The sequence below is a fragment of the Corylus avellana genome, chromosome ca10, assembly GCF_901000735.1.
Source record: "Corylus avellana chromosome ca10, CavTom2PMs-1.0".
Classification (NCBI taxonomy): Eukaryota; Viridiplantae; Streptophyta; class Magnoliopsida; order Fagales; family Betulaceae; genus Corylus; species Corylus avellana.
In genome coordinates, this window is record NC_081550.1 from 2,394,196 (window position 1) to 2,417,850 (window position 23,655).

The following is a 23,655-nucleotide window of genomic DNA, read 5'->3' on the forward strand; positions in this document are numbered from 1 at the left end:
CGCTACAATCTCGGACTATTCGAGACAAGTAGGCCCTTTTCTTTTCTTTTTTTCTTTTTTTTTGGGCCCTAAAGAAATTAACTAGACTCAATAGCAAGTATATTGTATTAATCTTTTTTTCTCCTTCTTGTGGCTATTAATATTTTATGTAGGTTGGGGTTGGGGGTAGGGGTATAGGATGTGAAAAGGCTTTAACTAAAGAGGAATCCCAGGCTTAAAGGGGTACGTTAAAAGGGTCATAATTATCCCATTATTTCTGATCAATTTTGAGGCCTAAAGAATCTCCTCGTGGGCTGGGCTGTAAAACACACTGATTATTGGGCTCATAGTGTTAAAAGGTAAGATTCCTTTTTTTCTTCTTTCTTTTCTTTTCTTTTCTTTTCTTTTCTTTTTCTTTTTCTTTTTCCTTCTTTGTTCATGACCGGTGTTACTGTTTTTTAGGCTCATTTTGCCCATTGCTCAATATGGTTACAAAAGTGAAAGACAAAAAAAAGGAGCTATTGATCCATTAAATACTCAAAGGATTTATGGATTACTTTATAAATCCTAGTGGGATGTATTTTATTTAGGCAGGTGAACCCTATATAAAATACTCTCACTAGCAATTTGTTTTGTTGTTCATCCTTATCCATAATTGGTAAGGAAGTAATGCATATTGTAGACATGAATTTGTTGCTATATGAATTTCATTATGGGCATAAATTTTTTCCAAACTAATCTGAATGAAATAACCTTCAACCCATTTAAAATAGTGTCAAGTGTTTATAAACATTTAAAATGCACATTAAATTTAGTCTAAGTTAGTAAACTGCTATTTATATACACTTGACACTATTTTAAATGGGTTTGAGGAAATCTCCGTCCTTTCATTATTGGAGTGGGTGCTTAAGCAAATAAGGTAAATTACAAATACAGTGTTTGAAATGATGACAAAAATTGATTAATTGATATCCTAACAAATCTCAAAACCCTCTTGACAAAAATTATATGTTGGCACTCCTCAAAACACTCAAAAAATACCATGGATTCATCTGAAATCACAAAAAGTTTCAATAATTTGGACTAACATTGTACTAATATGATCAATTCAATTGAGTTGCAATTATGTAGAAGTTACACAAAATATGTTAATAACAAAAGTGTTTTTTTTTTTTTTTCTATTATTGTTAATTATTAGGTGGAAAGGTGAGATTTTTCTTTTAAAAGAAAGAATGCGTACCCGGAAGTAGACCCAAAGATCATTTGCAAAATCTGTGCCAGCTTTTGTTTAACTTTGCTTAGGCTAAGCAAAAAGCAAAGCAAGAGAATTGGGCGGCCCGACAGTAGCCCCCCAACATGTCACAATTCATTTTGTAAAGGAAGTGGGATGTCATACTTTAGACTGAAACAGCATTTGCTCTTCCACTCAACTTTACATATCATTAATTAAATCACAATCAAAACCCTAGCTAGTTGGTAATTCCCCAGTGAGTTGGCTCATAATTATAGCTTAACAAGGCTCGTCTCAAGCCAGTATTATAGGAGTGCCAAGCCTAGAGAAGCAAGTGCAATGGCTTTGAGAAACCAACGTTCGCAAAACGTCGTTGTCGTCGTACTTAGTGAAACTTTACAACTCGATATTCCCTATGAGACAGAACGGAATCCTCTTCAGCTCAAATGAACTGGAGATGATCCTAATTCCTACGGGACATGGAATCAATTTAGTTATTCCTTGATCTCCCTCCTTAACTAACTAAGAGCGATAAATGCACTTCATAAAAGGCAGGAAATGGCTCAATCGAGATCGACGGAAGAGATACTAATGGATACAAGTATTTTATCCAAGAGTTCCATGAGCAAAAAGAAAAAGAAAAATGGCTTAATTAATATGTATAATTAAGGATTCACTGAAATAATATATTGTTATTGACTAATCTTTGATTTAAGGATTAAGGAATCATTCCATATAAATTTGATCAAACTCACTTTATAAAAGAAATCAAGCCCAACTTTTCTACATTTAGTTCTTTGAGATTAGTAATCTTTCCATGCATGAATTTCATGTTTGGGTCTATATCATTCACTTTAGAGAAGAGAATATCATTTTTGGATATTCAACAATTTTTTTATTAGACAGAGTTTTTTTCCAAACTTAATAGAAAAAAATCTATGAAACTGACATGTCTTTGTAGCATGGTATTCTCACTTATAGTTTAAAAATGCGTAAAAAAAAAAAAAAAAATTAATACATACTCTAAAAATAAGTGTCACTACTACAGTCTTTTGAATTTTTCATGTTCTCAATAAATAATAAATATTGACAGGGATCAGAGGTTGTAAAATGAATGGAAGAAAAAAAATAATAATAATAAAATACTATTATTTTAAAGGTTCTAATGGAGGGCTGATGACCATGGCCCATGGGACTATGGGAGTGATCATTATTGCTAATATTGTTGTTCTATCTTTGTTCTTGGGCTGTGATTTGATGGGCTAAATGTTCTGTTTTGGTTTCTTTTAAACTCACATGGGAGTCTCCATGAGTGCCACGTGGCACAGCATTGATGAAGAAATTAAGTAATAAAATTTAACAAGAAATTTAAATTGTTTAGATGAGTGTCATATGAATTGTCACATTAGTTTATAAGAAATTTGCAGTAAATGATCTGGCTTACATTGAGTTACAAAAAAAATAAGTTTCATTTCTTATTGTTGAATGAAGGATGCTTAAGTAGGCCTCTTGAGATTTGTTGAACTAGCCCGTGTGAAGAACACGACTCATGAGTTGAAGCTCGACTTTAACCCGCATTATCTTGTAAGTCGTCATGAGCCCAATAAAATATGAAAATAGTTAATAAAACTCTAGCCCAAAACATAATTCAATTTGAGTTGGCCTTGAGTCTTTTAGAGCAAAAAAGTTAGGCCTCAACAAGGGTCAGCTTAATTATCACATGCAAATGGTTACACTTTAGTCAACAAACACACGTTTATTATAGTGGCCAAAATTTTCTACAAGGATAAACATGTGTTATCCTGTTAGAAATTTTAACAATAGTTTAAAGGACAATAAAGTAGAGGATTCCAGCTTGGTAGCTAGTCCTTATCCTTGTAATAATTTAAATACATAAGAGTATCTATCATAAGATAGTAATTTTATTCATCATATTTTATCTCTCAAAGTTTATGTAGCGTGATTTTTTAATTAAAAAAATAATTTTTATATGTTACGAAAAACTATGTCATACAGGCTTTTAGAATAATAAGAGTGATGTGTACCATTACTCATCAAATAATTGTGTGAGATTTCTTATGGTAGATAGGTGAGTGATTCGATACCTTCAAATTTTCTATTTGAATTGTATGTAATTCAAACAAAAAATAAGGAAAAATGTATAAGATTGGAGTACTCTAGCAGCTCAAAGTATGACCCTAAGCAGCCTTGGAGTTATGGCATGTTTGGGTGTGCATTTGAGGGGCATAAAAGTGCGTTTAACATTCAAAAAGATCGTTCCAAGAAAAAAGTATTCATTTGGTAAAAAAAAAAATTAAAAGCGCTTTTATGGGTTTAAAAAGCCAAAAAATGACAAAAACACACTTTGACAAAAGCTTAAAAATGAAGCTTTTGTAAAAATATATATATATATATTTTTTGACTTAAAAACTCTATTTCTAAAGCGCAATCCCAAACAAGCTCCTAGACAAGTAAGCTCTACATCCGCTCTCTTTGCTGGAGAACGAGATTCTCTCAAATTCAAATGAATTGAAATTATCATTTCAATTTTTTTTTTTAATAACAATTTTGCCTCTTCTTTCTTATGTTTGCCGCCTCATCCATAATAAGATGTACACTAATTTGCTCTTTTTTTTAAAAAAAAAATGCACATTTAATCAAAAACGTGCAGCCACCGGTCTTTTGGAACAAAGACAATTGAATAACATTTGTTGACAATGACAAAATAAATAATTATTTATTTGTTAAATAAATTTAAAGAATTGGAGGAACAGATGGGATTTAATTATCATAAGTAGAATAAGCAATCCAAAAGTTAAAGTTAGGAACAAAGCAATGATAAAGTTCACGAAGAAGGTTGAAAAAATTTCACAAGCAGGATTAGGCTCTAGAACAACAATAGTTACAGTAATTTGAAAAATATTAATTAATTATAGTCCATACAGGGAATTAGTAAATTCTCTACCAATAAAAGAAAAATTAGTAAATTAAATTCTCTTTTCAAAACCATCAAATAAGTTATCCTGTTCATCGTCAAATTATAGTAGTGTAGTATGTGGTATTAATTTTTTTTTTTTTTTTTTAGCATCGTTAATATTTGTGGGTTTTTGTTGTTTTTGTCTTTTTCCTTGTATTTTCTTATTTGTTTTGTTGTCTGACGTTTGAGCTTAGGACGTGAATAATTTTTTGGCCATTCGGGTTGAGAATGACTAATTTTGGCGTGGAGCTTTTGCTCATGCTAGGAGAATGGACTACCTATGTTCTGGATAAAGTCTGCACCGGGCAGATATGATCTATAAGTTGAAGATTGTGCATGAATTAGCTGATGTGTCATAGGAATTCAATGTAAGATTTATATGTTTTGACCTCTATGCCGTGTAATCCTTCAGCTTCAACTATGAATTTTAAAGCTGTATGCTGATATGCTCTATGATTATAATAGTTTTTATGCTTTTGATTATTCATGAATGAAATCAAAATGAATTTCTCTAAAAAAAAAAAAATGTTATTTTTGCTGGGGTCAGACCTAGTAGGGCAAGTAGGGATAATTTGTTATGTGTATTCATATGTGGGGGGGGGGGGGGTGACACTTCAAATTATTTCATATTAAATAATATGTGAGTGTTACAATGTGTTTATCGGTTAATGACTATTAGAACTTTTGTCTGAGTACGATGAGGTTCAAGTGTCCTCCCACACAAGACTGCAAATCACACATATACTCGACCTCGATCCATTCGGGTGTAATGTGTTATCTACCTAATAATCACATATTTACATTTGTTCCCAAAAATAGAAAGAAAAAAAAAATCTTACATGATTAATGAAGGTAGAATCCTTGTCTAGAAAAATATTAATATGAGGAATTTTAACCATATGAAGACAATTACAAAACTTGGCTTAAAAAGAAGGTGCCGTACTAAGAAAATGACATTTCTCCTAATGATGAATGAGCCCACCACTGTCTTAATTCTCACCCGCAGGTAAGAGACCACTACCTAGTTTCTGAAAAAACAACTATTTTCTTTTGTGTTTTTTTATTTTATTTTATTATTATTTTTGTTCGAAAACCAGCGAAGTTTTCTCCCAAAAGAAATGTTTAAATTCAGTGTGACACGTGGCTAACAATGCTGTCACTTCCGCACTCTCGTGGTCCCCACGCTCGCGACACGCGTTTACCGGAGTGAGTCCGGCCAGTGCGTGTCACGTGGGGCTCAAATATTATTTTTTGTTTTAATTTTCTCGCTCTTTTGTCGTAGGTAGCCTTTGCTAACCTCACCCGTGCGGGCCTCCATGCCTGTCGCGCCCTCGCTTTTCCACCCGGAACCTGCTTTCACCGTTTCCTCAATCCGACGCCTGTCACCTACCCGCTCGCCAACAAAGCAAACCCAAAACCAGACGAGCGACTCCCCAGTCACTACATCCACGTGTCCAAGCAACAAAGAATTTAAACGGATGCGGGTCCCACAGTGGTGACGCAGCCTGGGGTGACGCAATCAAAGCCTTGGGTCTAAGATTTTAAGCAGGCAAAGCCCTTCTATCACTGTTATAATTTCTCTCACACAGTGTGAGAAGTCGGAGAGAAATCGGATTGACTCTTTTGGATTCTCTCAGATTCTTGAGGACCAAAATTCTAGGGTTTTGCTTCTCTCACAGAGCAAGTAAGTGCTCAGATTCTTGCTCAATTGCTTTTAATTTTTTTTTTTTTTTGAAATGATTTGATGTGTGATTGAATTTTTCGATGCGGGGTTCGGTTGCTAGGGTTTTCAGGAATTTGGGCGTTCTGTTGAATTCTTTGTCTTTTTTATTTGATTCTGTTTGGATTCGGAAGAATCTGGAATGGGAGTGTGAAATTGAAATCCAGAGGTTGTTTGCATGTGGGAGTTTGGGTTCTGCTCTGTTTGCGGGAATCGAGAATTTTGTGGAATTCTTCTAATTGGGCGTTAAATGTGTGTTTGTGTGACTGGGAATTGACGAATCTGAACTTGATAGTGTGAAAGTAATTTCGAAGTACTATTTGTCTGTCGGGATTTGGTGCTGAGAATATTTAGTGAAATAAAACATAATATGATAATGAATTTTTAAGTTTTACCGGTTATTTTAATGAACTTTACTAAGTACCAAAGAATGAAAATAATTGTTTGGGAACTCGAAAAAACAAAAAAAAAAGGTTCTTTCAATGAGATTTTTTGGGAATCATTGCATCAGGTTGTTAAGATTAGGTGGTTCGGTTTTGAGGAATCTGAACTTGATAGTATGAAAGTTGATTTCAAGATGTCCTTTGTATGTGAAGTTTATTTTCTCTTCTCGATTGGGTAAAATTTTTGGAGGGGAAACCCGAAATTGAGATGTTGAATTTATGTTTTTTCTTATTTTGGAACCCGGAAAGTAGAAGCTCTCATTTAATTGAGTTTGATACATCTACTTGCTGATACGTGAAAATTCTGATGAAAGCTGGGGCCTGTATGATATGATTTCGTTTCCTTTCCGTCTTTATTTTGTGTTTTGTCTATGTCATTTGGATGCATTATATGCCACTCTTTCGTTTAAAATTAAGTTCTTTATTTAGTTGGGTGGTCATGATGCTAGATTAATAAAGGTCCTGTTTTGCTCAGAAAAAAAATAAAGGTGCTGTTTGTGGTATATCTGTTTTTTGTGCTTGTTTATGTGAAAACTCTCAGAGTTTTTCCTAACTTGGGGTTGTTTTCTATTTGCAGTTGTACAGGAAATAAAGAGACCTGTACTTACTGAAGGGATTTGGAAGGTATGCAGTCAAAGTCTGAAAATGCAAATCGACTAGACCCTGGTTCACATGCCATTCCACCGGCAGGTGTCTATTCTGAACCTTGGTGGCGTAATGGATACAACCCCATGTCCCCAGTTGTGACAGGGGGGAATGTATCCAATTCATCTTCGTTAGAATGCCCAAATGGTGTTTCAGATTCCAACGACGGTCAATCTCCGTCAAATGGTGGATTGAATGAGGACGATGATGATGCCACCAAAGAATCCCAAAATACTACATCTTCCAGATCAGGTGCCTCAAATGGTTATACTCAGAAATTTTAAACACAGAATTTGTGTAAATGCATGTTACAAACAAACCACTTACTATGATTTCTGGACTGATTTATGAGGTTGAAATTTTGTTGAGATAGAAATATTCTTGTTAGCCTTTTTGGAGGATATAAGTTCGTGAAGGTACTAAAAATAATTTATTTCTAATTTTAGCTGGAAATTATGCACAAGAACACCAAAATGTGCAGCATGTTGCATCAACTGCACCTTCTATGCGTGATGAATGTCTCACCCAACCTCCACAGCTTGAACTTGTTGGACACTCAATTGTAAGTGTGTTTTGTTTTGAACACTCCCCACCCCCCCTCGCCCACCACTACCACCCACCCACCCACACACACACAAACAGCACAGAAGAACAAAAAAATAAAAAATAAAGAAAGAAAGTCTTTCCTTATCAAAGTCCAATCATCTGCTGATAATTGATCAAGACTTTTGGACTGAAGATTCTGTTTAATGTATAAAATTAGACAACTCAAACTTGCGTGATATTGGAGCCGAAGGGATTCCTAGCTTTGTTGCAATTCTTTTGCAGGCATGCGCTTCAAATCCTTATCAGGATCCATATTATGGAGGAATGATGGCACCCTATGGACATCAGCCTTATGTAAGATTAACCTCTTGTACTCATATGTGATTGACTGATGATGTCTTCTTGATTGTTAATGGGAAACTGCCTCTATTTTCACTTGCATAAAATAATGCTCTTGAGAGATATGTTATTTAAGCCTGGATATGTATTCCTAAAAAGTCTATTGCAATTATTGCATGTTACATTCAATGTATTGGATTTTGAAAATTCTGTACTTTTCTTTCTGAAGAAGTTCAAATATAGGATCAGTTCTCATTTTTTATATTTTTTATGACATCCAGTCAAACTGAATAGTCAAGAGTTTCCCAATTCTCAGTTTCTTTTCCTTTTGTTTTCTGTATCCTAATTTTCAGCTTTTAAGCTTGGGGTGAGTAATCTGATTCTAAGATTCATAGTGGCTAGACATACGATGTTGTTCAGGCTGTTCAGAGGACTTGAACTGAGGTCAGGGTATGATTTTCACCCAGGATCGCTGTTTATGTGTTGGGTTGGGAAAGTGTAGGAGGACTGATTTCATCTCTTGGGAGAAGAATTGGGAATTGTCCACATTTTGTTCTAAGCGGGAGGGGACCATATGTTTCAGTAATGTCATTTTATAGAATATTAGCCTTAACAGTTCATAGATTTTGGGGGCTCTTGGGATAAGAACATTGACCTTGTTATGAAGCAATGTGGTCTTTTTGGTACCAGGATTCCAAGTTAGTGGATGTCAAGGATGGGTGATATTCTTAGCAAATTTTTATCTTTAGCTTGAAAACAAACTGAACATTCTGCATGCTAAAGTAGTGAAAGGGCTAGCACACTGTCTATGCTCAAGGCAGTTGAGCGTGAGTGGCCTAATATCATGCTGTATTGTAGTAGCTTTCTGAATTTTTTTGTGGCCTAATGCCATGCTGCCACGGGGGTGCATTCCCTCAGTTAACTACAAATTTTTCATCTTTTGAGATCTCAAATGAACTTTGTAAAATGCTTGATTCAAACTATAAAGCCTTGATGTGTTATCGTACTTACTTAAGGTGCAAGCCGTAGCACTTTTCTGTTTGATCATTGGAGTACTCTGTTTGATCATTGGAGTACAAGAGTTGCCAACATTTGTTTGTTTTGATAAATTTCAACTGATTCTGAGTTCTTTTTTTTTCCCCCCATTTCAATGCTCGTCATTTTTATTCACTTATGTGGGCCTTGGTCACTGGGAAATTGAAGACCTTTCTTGTTTTCATATTCATAGACTGCATTTTTTTGGGGCATAGTTGCACTCATTTGCTCTTATAGACAGAGTCGGTATGACCAGAAATATTTTCTCCAAAAAGATTGGGTCAGGCAGAGAACAGTAGCATATTCTTGAACAATGGTGTTCCAATGCCTTCTGGTTGGGGGAGTTGTAATGGAGACAGTGATCGTGATCTTGGCCTTAAGGGAGCAAAGCATCATGGTGTCAGTAGCATCCATGTTAGAAGCAACCTCTCTATAGGTTTATGACTATACTCAACCTGGATAAATCTCTAGTAGATAGCCTGCCATCACCTAAGATTATGTCACCAATTGAGATACTCATCCTGCATGAAGCTCTTGATCTCTCTTCAAGGGTGGCTTTGTGCACCAATCTTCATGGTTGACTTAGCAGCACAGCAATGAAAAACTATTAGCCAAATATATCTCTCTTGTGGTCTTCTACTATAACTTGTGTGTTCTTTTCCTTTTATTCAAGGACAGTTTGACCATTATTCTTATACTAAAACAACCAAATAACAATGGCAATGGCAATGATACTGATAATAAAAATAATTTTCTGCCCCATGAGGTGTTTGCTTTTAGTACATCAATGTAGTTATCCTTATATAAATCTTTTTCCTTGGATGCTTTACTAGAATGTGGAATGGTCTAACATATATTTGTTGTGGTCAGGGTTATCCTCCTTTTCTCGGATTGCCTCATGCCAGAATGCCTTTGCGCCTTGAGATGGCACAAGAGCCTGTTTATGTGAATGCCAAACAGTACCAAGGTATTCTGAGGCGGAGACAAGCACGCGCCAAGGCTGAGCTTGAAAGGAAGTTGGTAAAAGTTAGGAAGGTATAAATGGATAAGTGGCTTAATATGGTTGTTGAGTATCGTAGTTAATATGGTTGAAGCCACAACTTCAGATATATTGCTGATGATATATGGCTTCCTTAGTTGATAGTACTTAATCCCATAATATGTATTTTAATTAAGAAAAGAACAACTTGCATTTTGAGGAATTTTTTTTACTGCTCTGGAAGCTCAAAGCCTTTTTGTATGTTCTCCCAAATTATCCTTTTATAATTGGTGCTTTGGACTTCCCATATGCGACACTTATTTTAAAGTGAAGTGTTAAAGGGAAAGTATAGTTTTCAACTTTTGGCTTTTTGATATAAGATACATATTTTGGTTATTATTGATGTTTTAAGCATATATGTGATTTGTATTGAATGGAGGTAATTAAGTTTCAACTTAAAACTGTTGGTACTGTTGTGAATTATATATATATTGTTTGTGTGCAATTTGAGCTTCCATTGTTATAAGTAAATGTATTGGCATATGTGCAATTTGAGCACCTTCTCTATGGTATCTTGTTAATTTCCCATCTTCTACAGCCATATCTTCATGAATCTCGCCACCAGCATGCTATGAGAAGGGCTAGGGGTACTGGAGGACGCTTTGCAAAGAAAAATGATACTGATGCCTCAAACCATGATCCCAAAGAAAAGGGCACAACATCTGGGCCAGCACTCTCATCACAATCTGCAAGTTCTTCTGGTTCGGAGCCCTTGCTCACTGACTCTGCTGGAACATGGAATTCCTCCCATGGGCAACAGGATGGGAGGCATGACGCTCCCAATGCTCACAATTACGTAAATGGTCATGACCACTTCCAGAACCACAACAGCTTGCAGGCTTCGTCATATCTGTGTCCTGGCGAAAGAGGTGAGGAAGGCGACTTGAAATGGGGAAGCGTCTCTTCTAACCAGGCTTCACAGCGGCGTCTTGCCATCCAGTGAATCCCAGGGCAGAGTTGGGTGCCAAGATGGAGGATTGGCCCCAAATGGGATGTATATTCCCTGTTTATCTATTGAAAGCATTCTTGGCAATTCATCTGCCAGGCGGCAATTCATTCTTGGCTTTAAGATCGTGCATGTGGCATGGATGAAGAGTGTGGAAGAGATGGTGAGTGGGGGCCATGTGGCTTGCTAAAAGATTTCCAGTGCTTCATTCCTCCTTCCATTTATGCTCTTTGTACAGAGTTAGAGATTAGATGACTCAAAGTTTGCCTTTTTAACTCTGGATTAAATGTACAAACCATCTTGTTTGATAGGAGGCTTGATCTTGGTGCACTTTGTGTTTCATGTTACTCATAGGAATTGAGTAGTGGCTTATTTTGCAAAACATCAAACTTTGAAATATTGATTTTTCACTCCGACTTGTGAGCGGTTCTGGAGCCTATTGGGGGTAAATTGTTGACCATTCTGGCATACTTGTATGTGCATGCGTGCAGAAGTTTCCTGGACGATTTTGCTCGTGGCACGAAGTTCTATTTGTATTGGGCGGCAGTTACAAATCAAGTGCATGCTACTGCAGACGCTTCTATTGGAGAAGACCTAGCTGCACAATTTGCAGCATCTTATGGGTGCAACACCCTTTTTTTTTTTTTAATTGAATAAGGAAAGGGCTACAGGAATGATCTTTTTCACTTCTGATCCGATCGGAAGAAGAAGTGAGAGATCCTGAAAACGAAAAAGGGGTGGGCTTTCCAACAATAAACTCAAAATAAACTAAAACAACACATAAATAAAAACAAGAGGGAAGGTCACCCCAACAACAAAGCCCAAATGGTAAAAAACAGTGCAAATACAAGAATAAGTTCTGGATCCAGTTCAAAAGGACCAAACAGCAGGCAATGGTAATTACCAATGATCCCAAAAGAATCATAAGCAAGTCGGACCTATTTCAAGACCGCACAAGGCGGTGTAAATTGCAAAGAAACTCCGTGAAGAGATCATTGCAGGTAAAACAACAACCACTGTTAAATGGTTGTTGCAGAGTAGGCACTGCAGAGAACCAAAAAGGAGCCGGTATAGGACGACCACCAACATCAATCTCCTCCTCAAAATCAAACCAAGTCATGGCAGGGAGATAAAAACCCACAAAAAACAATACAAACAGCAAAATAAAACTAAATTTACAGTAAAATAGAAATAAAATTACAACAAAAACAAGCACCAAGAACACCAAAAAACAAGGGCAGGGGCTGTGGTAGCCGGCCGAAGAACAGATCGGGCACCGGCGAGCAGTAGACTGATCGAGGATCGGCTGGCGGAAAAGGGAAGCTAGGAGGCCAGGGAGGATGGTGGAAGGCCTCGATTGGTGGATGGGTCGGCGTGGAAGAGTAGATCGGGTTTTGAAAAAACCCGATCTAAACCCCCAAAAACCAGATCCACAACCAGGAACTTCGGCAAGGCAGTGGAAGCGACATGGATGGACTGAAACGGCAATAGGCTAGGCAGCGACAGGCCAGGCGATGGGCAAAGCGGCGAGGACCGAGAACGAGGGACTGGACAGCACAAGGGGCTGGACGGTGGCTGAACGACGACGGGAGAGAAGAGCAGCGGCGGACTTCGAATCTACACAAGAAAAAAAAAACAAAACACAAGAAACCCAAACAAAAAACACAGCAAAGAGGGAACAAAGAAGGGGAGGGGGATGGAGGAAAAGCCTTTTCCTCCACCCCGGGAAGCCCACACAAGGCGGAGAGAAAGACCTCACTAGGAGGCGGCTGGGGGAAAAAACCCTAAGGGTTTCCCAGAGTTTCTCTCTCTAAACAAGAGAGAGAAGTTATTTTTTGGGAAAAAAAAAAAAAAAAAAAAAAACCTTTGAAGAGGATGCTCTTACCATCATCCTCCTCCCGTCAAACGGTTCTAAACCTTTTTTCTGATTGGAACTTCTCTACCATTATTTTCTATTTTCACTTTCATTTCATCTCTCTTCAGAGTCCGGAAGGCTTTGAAAGTCTCTTGTAATGCCAACTTTAAAGCACATTTTTTTAGATAAGTGGGTCATCTTTCACTTTGTTTTTAAATGCAAAATTCTCAATTATTTTTTCCATTTTTTCTTCCACTTGGATTAGAGTTTAAAAAAAAAAACAAAAGTGCCCAATGAACTCGAAGCAATTATGAATTGAAGCTCTCATAATTTGCAAATATTTTAATCACATCCTCTTATGTTGGAGCGACCCAGAATCGCCATGACCTTTTTATTTCCTTCATCAATAAGATAGATAGAATTTATTTCCGTCATATGTTTAATTCATGGAATACACGATAGGGAATCCAGCACGAGCTGGAACAAAGTCCATGATCGTGATATATTAATAATAACAGGGAATTCGTGTGTCAAAGCATAGACCAACTTAACAGTAACTGATCGGTATATAAAGCACCGTATAAACGTATCATCAATATCTAAATACTATTAAAAGACTTACATTTGAAACCAGCTGCTTTATTGCGATTGTTTTGATACAAGGTTTTACACTCAAAATCATAAAACAAAAACCAAAAAGGGAATAAGGGAATGTAACCTGTAGTTCACTAAGCACCTGCATAGTTTTGTATCATATATGATCATCATGTTTATGTTGATCAGCACCCTCTAGGTTTTCAACTCCCTCTGCCGCATACTGCTCTGAAACAGTTTCCTTGCCTACGTTGTCCGATGGAGCCTTACTCGCATCTGTAAAACTGTTGTTTGCTTCTGTGTCGTTATCGACAGTTTGCTGCTTGTCCATCATCCCGGACAGGGCTAATCTTGGAGACCACTCGAGAACATCATCAATTATGTTGGAGACCCGCTTCTGATACCTGAAAGATTGGTTGGATTGATACTTCAGGCACATGCAAAAAAGGAAGGCAGAGAAGTATTTTTCCTTCTACGGAAATTAGGTTATTTATATTCAACACTGACCTTGCTCTAGCAGCCTCATCAGGGGCATGGTGCCTCAGCACCAATATGACCAGCACAGCCACCATCGCATAGAAAAGCCTCGTCGTCCACTTGGGTCGCTCCTCCTCATCTTTCTGGGGCCAGAAACGGAATAACTCTCGCAATGTTGCTTCCTCAGCAAGTATGTTAGGGAAAAACCAAACACGTTTTCCAAGAACGATATAAAGAGCACCAAATGCAGTTGCTCTCACTGCAAATTAAACAGAAATTTAAATGAAATACCAGCAGAAAACCACAACATAAGTTAATTGAAGTGATCTGTAAGGCTCCATAGTGATATAGTATCACATCATGAAAACAGAAAAAGGATGTAAATAATTCTAGCTCCTCCCAAGCAAGAGAACATAAACAGCAAAAACAGGAAGTTCAAAGTTCACTCATTAAATTAGTTGCAATCTTCCTCTGATCTTGAGCAGATTGATATGAAAAATACTTCAAAATGCTTTCTAAAAAGAAACAGGGTTCCTAAGATATAACAACCATTTGATAGAATCTGGGTGACTCCTGTTTATGATTTATAAAGTTGGGTGACTCTTAAAATATCTGTAATCGGGTGACTGCACTGCTTGTAAGTAGATGAAAGAAAGTTCATCTATCATATGAAAGAAAACATTAATCTCCTTAAAACACACACACAATCTGATGGGACAGAAGTCAAAGATGTCCACAGATCCAGATGAAGAGTGGTGCATGGAACCAATTCTACTTAAAGGATCATTATACAAATTGGAACTCTAAAATCGACATCATAAAGCAATTCCCAATCACAATCCAAAGCATCTCAAAAAGCACAAACAATCAACTAATCAACTGGTCCACAAACCCATGCCTAATGCCTTCACCAAAGATGGACCTTCAAAAAAGTAAATCAAACTACCAAATTGGGACAAGGACACCAGCCCATCACCATCACTAATCCTAAGCACTTCAGTCCGGTTAGAAGATTCCTATTTTATACTCTTACCATATTATTTCTAATGTGATAGACCATCAGACCATCACAACAAATTTAAAAAATTCTTTTGGTGCATATACTTGAAATAAATGCCTTCATTCAAATCAATAAATGCCTTCATTCAAATCATAGAGCTTGCAAAGATAGGTTTCTGTTGAACACGGCGAAAAATTATTACTAACTATTTCAGACTAACATTAACTCATACTAAACCAGTCATAAAGTGGTCATCGTGTTTGAACAAGAAACAGAATTTTTAAGGCAAAAATTGGACAGGGAGAAAGACATTTCCTATATATATACACATACGAGAGAGAGAGAGAGAGAGAGAGAGAGAGGGGCAAAGAGAGAGAGAGAGGGAGAGAGAGGGGCAAAGAGAGGGAGAGAGAGAGAGAGGCAAAGGAGGCATGCCCATGTCAACGTAATATTTAAAGTCAATGCACCCCATCAGACGTGTGCTAAATCGTTGGCCTTTAAAAGTTTAAATTAGACAACCTTGAATCCCAAGTGCTAAAGCAGGCAGTGCTCTCAATTAAAAAAAGAAAAACAGTACATCCGTGCACCCCAAGTGCAAATGAATTGATGATAGAGCTATCACCACCAACCAATTCTAGTTCCTAATAACTAGATCAAAGTTTCCACAAATACAAGAGCACAACTTACAGCACCGAACAGCTTAGTTTTTCAGTTTTTATCCTAAAAGAAGTGAAACAATTAGTTCCTGCAGCTGAATTAGAGATGGAATTGCAAAAAAGAACCAAACAAAATTTGTCAAGAAAACAAAAACCCTAGCCATTACTAGGTATAATATTTGCATAGACAACATGTTAAAATTTACAAGCATTACGATGGAGCCAATGTAGGTGGGCATATAACATAGTGACCACTCACTCCGTCCCAATTTATATATCTTATTTTGGTATAGTAATTTTTATCAAATTTCCTGTAAATTAAAGGTGACATGACTTTAGTAAGAAACTTGTTTACCTTTTTAAAAAAGGTAAAGGGTAATTGAAGAAGTTAGAACTTCAACAGTTAGAAAGTGGACATGTAGAAAGAAAAGAAAGACTTAAATTAAGACAGATGGAGTATTTATCGTACAGCAACCTGATAACAAAATATATTACTACAACCATGTCGGTTACCTAAACATGACAGGATGCACAATTGTCAATTAGTAGCAGTAATAGTGAAAAAATGGTGCAACAAAATTGACAAATGGCTTACTTCAAACTAGTACACCATTAATCATAACATTGTATCAAGGCTCTAAGAATGAGCTAAGATAAATTGAGAAGAATATAAAATAAATAAGCACAGCATAACTTACATAAAAGTAGTGACAGAATAAGTAGCAAGACTCCTGCGCAAGAGTAGAGTATTAGTAGCTTGCACCGATGGGGATACACAGGAAACAAGCAAATTGCTAGTGTCAACACAGGCCAGAAAAATGAGAGAAGCGTCTGCCAAAGTGGTCTCCGTTTTACAAATGTCCACGCAAAAAAGGCATCATTTTCAGAAAATACTTGATCCTGCAAAATAGAGTCAAATATTGATACTTCGCCTATAGAAACAATTAGAAACATGCTCCTAAGTCCTAACTTCCTAGATAAAGTAAATCAAGCAGAAATTATCATAAATTTTTTAATGATAATACCCTTCTCATTAATTTTTTTTTTTAAGCGCCAACCTCTGAATTGTTTTTTTTTTTTTTAATAATAATAATAAATGAAAAGGGTATAATAGTCTTTTCATGTCATTTTTGTTATTCATTTGAGGAAAATAGAGCTAAAAGTTTTAGATTTAAAATATTTGTAAACTCAGGTATTAAATTGGCTAAATTGAAAACTCAGGTCATGCAAAATTCGTAAAAGCAAGGGGGCTTTTTAGAATATTTTCCCAAAAATAAATACCCTAAACCTAGATAAAGATAACTTCAACTTAGATAAAAGATAAGGATAAAATCCTTACTCCCTCTCACGTTAGAGATATAACATAATTCCAACTTGGAACAATTAAGTGTAGCACATCCATGATGAAAGGCTTCTAGGGGGTAACAAAATCTACTTGTCGCAAACAACTAGTCACAAACAAAACCAACAAATTGAACTAGAGCCGCCTGACTTGATTTGATAAAAAAACTGAATTGGCTAAAACATGCTACTAAAGCCTTGATGGGCAAAACAGGCTTGGGCACTAAGGAGTCAACTAACCAGGTAAATCATGGTGGTGTCTTCATAGTTGTGGGAAGATAAATTAAGAGGCTAACTGTAATGCATGCAGCTAAATAAAAAATTTGTGTGTCTCATACATCTAACTGCAAAGCAATGAGTTACCCATCAAAACATTTAAATCTTACATATTGAGATTACTTACTGGGAAAATCTCTAGATGTGCTGGCCATGTAGACAACTTTTTCTTCCCAGGACGAAGAGTTTTCACCACACGATCACAGCGCACTAAAAGATTCTTTCTTAACAGAGAATTACCAACATCTTCAGTCTCTAGGTTCCTATCTGATTCTAGAATATCTTTGAGCTCTGGGTGATTTCTCAAAAAGCTAGCAAAATCCTTCCCTCTGAAGTACTCCACACGTGTCTCCTGTAAAACAGCCCACCTAGACACCAAATCCTTATGATCTCTCACCTTCTCGGCAAACAACTGAAACACATCCTTCTTAGCAGCTTGTTTCTGAAGATAAAAATAATAGTAATAATAATAATATGACAATCTGATCGAAAAGGGCAAAAAATGACAAAACATGTAAACCTACAAATTATGATCAGAGATAAAATCTGGCATGCAAACCACATTCTTTGCAACAAAAAATGCCAAAAAAATCACCAGATAGAGACCAGCATCAAGGCATAAGGTAGACATAAAAGACTGCAATGATAAGACAGAGTAACAAACAATGCACCATTAAGCAAGTCTATCGAAACCTAAGACAAATGAAACCAAATTGCCAAAAGTTGTCCCCGCACCCCAAGCAATCTCACTCTTAGTCCATTTGAAGGTAATGGGCGTAATAATTTCGTCGATTCAGAAACCAGGAACACCAATAATAAACATCAAAATTTCGTGGACACATTATTAAGGCCGTTCTGATTTTCCAAGAAACGAGCAACAGACGGGGACACCGATAATTGTATTGGGCTCAATGGGGTTGTATGATTCTCATAACCATCCGGTCCCAAACAACCAAAAGCATCACATTCCAACTTCTTAATTCGAATTTCCACACTACCTTCTCGGCAAGCAAACGGAGTATTAGAGAAATCAAGACCCCCACATTTCAAGTACACTAATCAACAATTCTAAATCCCAACATAAACAAAAAAAAAAATACTAATAATAAATATATATATATATATATATATATATATACAAGCACATATATACATAATCTGTATGCATGGGATAAATCCTGTTAAACATTTTCCTTTCCAGTTACAATTCATATTAAAATAAAATAAAATTTTCCATTTCCAAACGCCTAATTGGTATCACACTGTGCGTAGATGAAACCCTAGATCAGATGGATAGAGAGAGAGAGCGACAGAGAAAGAGAGAGAGAAAGCAAACCCTAGGAGGAGTATCGGAGTTGGGATCTCTGGCGCCATTTTGTACGGCTGCTGAAGATCTTCGTACCCTCTTCTTCTCTGCGCCTCCCGATTTCTTCATTTCTCTCTTTCTCTCTGTTTTTTTTTCGGGGTCTCTGTTTATGTGTCTGTGCCGCGAAGTAAAGAGGCGTTACATTCGTTACAAATGGTTTCCTTTTGGGGTCTAAATTTAGTTGAAAAGGCAAGGGCTTGATGACCTTCCGTACTACATAATACATATTACTCTTTCTTTATTATTTTACATTTCTATAGTTATTGTAATTTTTAATTTTTTAATTTTTTTACAAAATAAAGTTGGTTGGGTTTGCCCCCATATCATATTTTTCTAATTTCTTTTTATTTTGAAGTAAGACACATCTTTAAAAAAAATCAATCAAATGTCATATTGACTAGATTCTCAACTTTCATCGTATGATTGGGTTTATGTGTCCGTACCCATAAACCATCAAATTAATCTTTATTAAAAAATAAAAATTGATCGATATTGGCACATCATCTCAATTATATAAAAAATAAAATGAGAATTAATTATTTAAAATTACTCATCATTTTAAGTTAATTTAGATGACAATATAAGGTCAATTATGGGTGGACAAAAAATAAAAGAAAAAGTTCACGTACCGCTCAAATTAACACCTAACTTGCAATATTCTCTTAATCTAAAAAATATATATCTTTTAATTTTAGTTACTTACTTTTTAAAATACCTGCTTCATTTACCAAATATTTGTATTTCGATATTTGGATTGGAATTCTCAGTAATTTACTTTTTAAATTACTAAATAATATCCACAATAAATATGAAAGAGCCTGTAACTTGGGCAAGTAAATTCATTCATAAATACTATGGAATTTACCAGTAATCAGAAAATTGATGGATCTCTATACCCATTACCCCATATCCACCGTTCGTACAATAAAGACAGACAAAGGCCTGAATGTGCCTGCAAGTTTTATCGTTAAACTGTTGGAAGTGGCTGTGGTTTCATTTCCCACATTCAAATGCTTTCTTTGCGAAGCCTCTCATTTCTCAATAAGCCACCAGTATCGCCGCCACCAACATCTTTCTCCAGTAAAACTAATGCACTCACAATATCTCAATCGCTAGTACATACTGATGATGCTTCTAGGAAAACAAGAGCAAAAAAACCATCTTCTTTTCTATCTTGTGTTGTTCATGCAACGGAGAAGGATTCACATAAGTTTGATGTAGACCCAGATAAGGCCAGAGAAGCCCTTCAAGAGCTTGACCAGCAGCTCCAATCCCTCGCCCAGAAACAAATCAGCACTCCAAAGAAAAGGGGTATTCCCTCCATCTCGCTCTCTCTCTCTCTCTCTCTCATTGTCTTTTTTTGTTCCTACTTTCTTGGTTTTGGTGCAAATGATGTGACTTTGATGAGATGTATGCGTTGAAATCACTTTTTCTGTTCTGGGATACATTTGCAACTTTTGCTTTTGGTGAGAAATATGTGGGCTGAGTTGGAAGCCCTTAATAGGAAGAGTAAGAGGAAGATATCATGACTTTGAGCTGCAATTGATTCCTATCAAATATCAGCTAGCATGTTTCAGACTAGTTCCATTCATGGGTTATTGGTCTACATTTGGCTGCTTGAAATTTCAAAACTTTTAATTGTTCTATCCAACATTTATCAAATTTCTTCAAAATCACCCGAATGTGCATCAAAAGAAGATAGTTAAGCCGGAAAAAATTTGTGCTTTTTTCCACAAAGCCGTCCATTTCTGGCAAATTTATCCTTAAGACCACCATATGGAGATTTTATAGACCATGGTTCCTCATATTTTGCATTATTCTGTTGTAGAAGAAGAAGAAAAAAAAAAAAAAAAAAGCAGATTTTTATCTGGGTTTTATGCACAAAAATTGTTAATTGGATTTTACTTGGACGCCTCTAGAAATAGAAAGTAATTGCAGTTCAAGGTGACTAAGAAAACACCTTGGGACATTAATCTAGTGTTTAATCTAGTCATGACTGGCTAGATTATAGACTACTAACAAAGCTTAAAGGACATCTATAGTTCCTTAGTACTACTAACTGATTTTTTACCTCAGTGGGTAGTACCCAATTTTAGGAGTGACAAGTGTTAGAGATGATAGCTCATATTCTGAACGGAGAAGTAACACCAGCCTTTATTATAAAGGTCTCACAGCGGAGCGTAAGTGAAAACTAGCATATCCATGGTAAGGGTGTGTTTGAAATTTCAATGTACTGGGTTAGGGTTTTACATGGACTGGTTATAAGTTGTCACTTTATTCTTTTTGACATGGTGAAAATGTAGCCGCTTGCTTTTGTAGACCTAGGCACACTATTGAACTATGTAAATTCTCTGTGTATCGTTTTCTCTTCCTGCTTTTCACTAAGTCACATAATTTCAACAATCCTAACAATAGGTACAGAGGGCATGTTGTTTATACTGCATAATTGTTATAGGGGCTTTAGAATTGTAACCAAATGTCCAAATTGCTTTTCCTTGACATGAAAGTTATATAAACGGTTTTTAATTTGGAGCAGGGTGAATAATTTGTGAAATTAGCCCACAAAAGAGTATTATCTTCAATTACCAAGGAAAGTATTTTATACTTGTAGATTTGGATAGAAATTCATGTGTAGCTGCTAACATTGGTCCTTGGAGATTTTTATTCTGGGCAATTAAATTGGACTAAGAGGCAAAATGAGATGCTTGATTTTCCATTTCATAGGGTCTGGGGATTGGAATTAGATCTTCATGTGACATCTCTTACTTGGTTCTGTTTTTAACATGTTGCAGCTTCAGATGTAGATCTTACGAAAGATCGAATGACTGAAGAAGAATTTTCGGAGTCCTTTCTAAAATATTCAGTAGTTGCTCTGGTACTCTTCAGCATTTTCTACAATATACTTTTTGAAACTGTAATAAAACCAGCCATAGATGTTCCACTACCAGTTCCAGCTACTACTGCAGTAACAGAAGCTTCCCAAGACCAAACAAGTAACTAAAAACATCATTGGCGGTAGCTAGTCTTGCATCAGCTTCCACTTGAATTCAGTACCAGAGGTTTCCATTCAGCCATGCAGTTTTGATTTCCAGGAAGCAACTCTCAGAAGCAAGCTTTTGTTGATTTGCTGGAGGTACTTAAACTTCAGCAAGAGTTAGGCTCCGTTTGGAGTGCGCTTTTTGTTTTTTGTTTGAAAAATTGTTCTGATGTGACATTAAAGATAATAGTAATTTTTGCATATTTTATGTTTTAGGTTGTTTATTAATATTTTTATTTTGAAAATAGAAAGCAACAAACAATGATTAAGCGATTGTAAGAATTATGGTGTATATAAAATTTTAAACTCATATGAGCTTTAATTAAGGATCGATGAGGTATAGTTGGCTTGATTATCAGGGCCTTTACTACTGCATGAATTGTTGGAGGCAATGAAATAGCTTTATTCAACTAAAACAGGACTTAGCTGCTTAGGATTAAAAAAACATGTGTGGCTTGCTTTCACTGTGGCTTGCATCATCATTGTCCTCAGAAAACATGTGTGCATGGCTTGCTTCAAGACCAAAAAACATAATACCTTTTTTTTTTCTGTAAGTTAAAAAACATATTCTTGACTAGACCAAAAAACATGTACTTGATTTGATGTACACCTTAATAAACACTGTATATTGTTGGGGGTCTTCGCTTGCAGTTTTCATATTACCTTTATAACACTACATATACGACATACACCATTCTGTTGATATGGTTGTTCAATATGCACGGCAGATTGGCATTGCTTGGAACACAAATCATTTTTGTTCAACTTGGCAACTTGCAGATTTCCTGTATAATAGTCATAATTGTCGCTTTACTCTCCAATCCAAAATCCAGTTTGTGTTTCTCTCAATGTGGTCTCTCCTTTTTGCAACCCAGGTCTCTAGATAGATTGGCAATTGGAGCCTTTCATCACTGAGGCTCGACAGTTTCTAAATTTTAGTCCTTCTTGGTCTTCTTAAAACGTTTATTGTAGTGTGACGTTAACCATAGTAACAACTGTCTACTAGAAGTCGCACACATAAAGGGCTTAGACAGTAAAAATTACTGGCGTTCCCTCAAGTTTGATTTAACCATAACTTAATCCAATTTCATCAAAACATTAATAAAACTCAAAGCAACTAACACTAATAAGGCTAAAAATTCTCATTTTAATAGTTGAACTCTCATCTTAATGCATGTTCAACCACTCTCCTCGGAAGCCCTTATCAGTGGATGTAATCCTCCTTAAATGCTCTGTTTTATTTTTCCCTGTTTCTTGTTTGAAACCACCCTGTCGTCAACCTGTATGTGCTCGCAGGCAACGTTTTTTCTGTGAGGCAATTGCTGTGCGTGTTGCCGTGTCATGTTGTGATGCGCTTGTCGCCCACCGACCTGCTAGCATATGGCAACTTAGTCAGTTAGTCTTGACTCTTGAGCATGTTTGTATTAAATGAAGTTTGGTGAAGTCATTTCTCATAGGAGGAGAAAACTACAATGAAAAACTAATTGTTAATCCATCTTCCTACGCAACCATGATTTTTATATTTGATGGCGTGTGAGATGTGTCAATGGGTGGCCACATCTCCATCTGTCTTGTTACAAGGCTCACGGATTGAATAGGGCTTCTTTTATAAAGGATTCATCATTGTGCTCATCATATTTCTTGAATTTATGTTTGAATTTCAATCTTTGAGTCAATACTTTTGATTTAAATCTCACGCAATAAAACTGTCCTATTACAATGTAATATCAATGGCTTTGTGCACGAGGCCGCCGCTAAATAAGTGCATTTTCATCAAGTTCTTCATATTTAATATTTCTCTAAATTTTTAGCAAAATTCACAAAATGATTATTTATCGAACTCTTTATTTAGAGTTAAATTTAATATTTGCTTTAACTATTTTCCAAAATTTTAAAAAAGCCAAGAGCAAAAGTTACTTATTTTTTAATATTATTTTGGTTGTTGGGTACCATTTTGGTAAATTTCTAACATGAAATCAAAGTAAGTGAGGTTTATGACAATTACATTTATTAATAAAAAAATAATATTTGATTAAAGTAAATAAATATTTAGAGAGTTTGATATTTAATAGTTTTAAAAAAAAAATATTTTTAAAGTTAAATTTAGAAAAATTTTAAATAACTCGATGAATGCTTTAAGATAAGCTCATTAC

General features: G+C 36.0%; 3 protein-coding genes across 3 annotated transcripts; 2 read left to right on the plus strand and 1 right to left on the minus strand.

Annotated features, from left to right (window-relative positions):
- Nucleotides 1-5,750: 5,750 nt before the first annotated feature.
- Nucleotides 5,751-11,337, plus strand: LOC132163629 (nuclear transcription factor Y subunit A-1-like). Its single transcript, XM_059573992.1, has 6 exons — nt 5,751-5,871; nt 6,928-7,247; nt 7,442-7,557; nt 7,824-7,895; nt 9,786-9,950; nt 10,493-11,337. The coding sequence occupies exons 2-6, from the start codon at nt 6,977-6,979 to the stop codon at nt 10,895-10,897; spliced, it is 1,029 nt and encodes a 342-aa protein (XP_059429975.1). The 5' UTR covers nt 5,751-5,871; nt 6,928-6,976; the 3' UTR covers nt 10,898-11,337.
- Nucleotides 11,338-13,302: 1,965 nt separating this feature from the next.
- On the minus strand, nt 13,303-18,622 carry LOC132164262 (uncharacterized). The gene is made up of 5 exons (XM_059574738.1): nt 18,436-18,622; nt 17,227-17,541; nt 16,181-16,382; nt 13,857-14,085; nt 13,303-13,753 (listed from the first exon to the last, which is right to left on the minus strand). Exons 1-5 carry the CDS (start codon nt 18,532-18,534, stop codon nt 13,507-13,509), a joined length of 1,092 nt encoding a protein of 363 aa, XP_059430721.1. The 5' UTR covers nt 18,535-18,622; the 3' UTR covers nt 13,303-13,506.
- Nucleotides 18,623-19,434: 812 nt separating this feature from the next.
- On the plus strand, nt 19,435-21,833 carry LOC132164278 (uncharacterized). The gene is made up of 2 exons (XM_059574765.1): nt 19,435-19,776; nt 21,258-21,833. The coding sequence occupies exons 1-2, from the start codon at nt 19,476-19,478 to the stop codon at nt 21,464-21,466; spliced, it is 510 nt and encodes a 169-aa protein (XP_059430748.1). The 5' UTR covers nt 19,435-19,475; the 3' UTR covers nt 21,467-21,833.
- Nucleotides 21,834-23,655: the final 1,822 nt, after the last annotated feature.

Coding starts and splice junctions, on each gene's coding strand:
- LOC132163629 (XM_059573992.1), top strand. CDS start 6,977: ATGCAGTCAAAGTCTGAAAATGCAAATCGACTAGACCCTGGTTCACAT. Junction 7,248..7,441: donor TACTACATCTTCCAGATCAG/GTGCCTCAAATG, acceptor TTCTAATTTTAG/CTGGAAATTATGCACAAGAA. Junction 7,558..7,823: donor AACTTGTTGGACACTCAATT/GTAAGTGTGTTT, acceptor ATTCTTTTGCAG/GCATGCGCTTCAAATCCTTA.
- LOC132164262 (XM_059574738.1), bottom strand. CDS start 18,534: ATGAAGAAATCGGGAGGCGCAGAGAAGAAGAGGGTACGAAGATCTTCA. Junction 17,542..18,435: donor ACTCCGATACTCCTCCTAGG/GTTTGCTTTCTC, acceptor TTTTATCTTCAG/AAACAAGCTGCTAAGAAGGA. Junction 13,754..13,856: donor GATGAGGCTGCTAGAGCAAG/GTCAGTGTTGAA, acceptor CCAATCTTTCAG/GTATCAGAAGCGGGTCTCCA.
- LOC132164278 (XM_059574765.1), top strand. CDS start 19,476: ATGCTTTCTTTGCGAAGCCTCTCATTTCTCAATAAGCCACCAGTATCG. Junction 19,777..21,257: donor CAGCACTCCAAAGAAAAGGG/GTATTCCCTCCA, acceptor AACATGTTGCAG/CTTCAGATGTAGATCTTACG.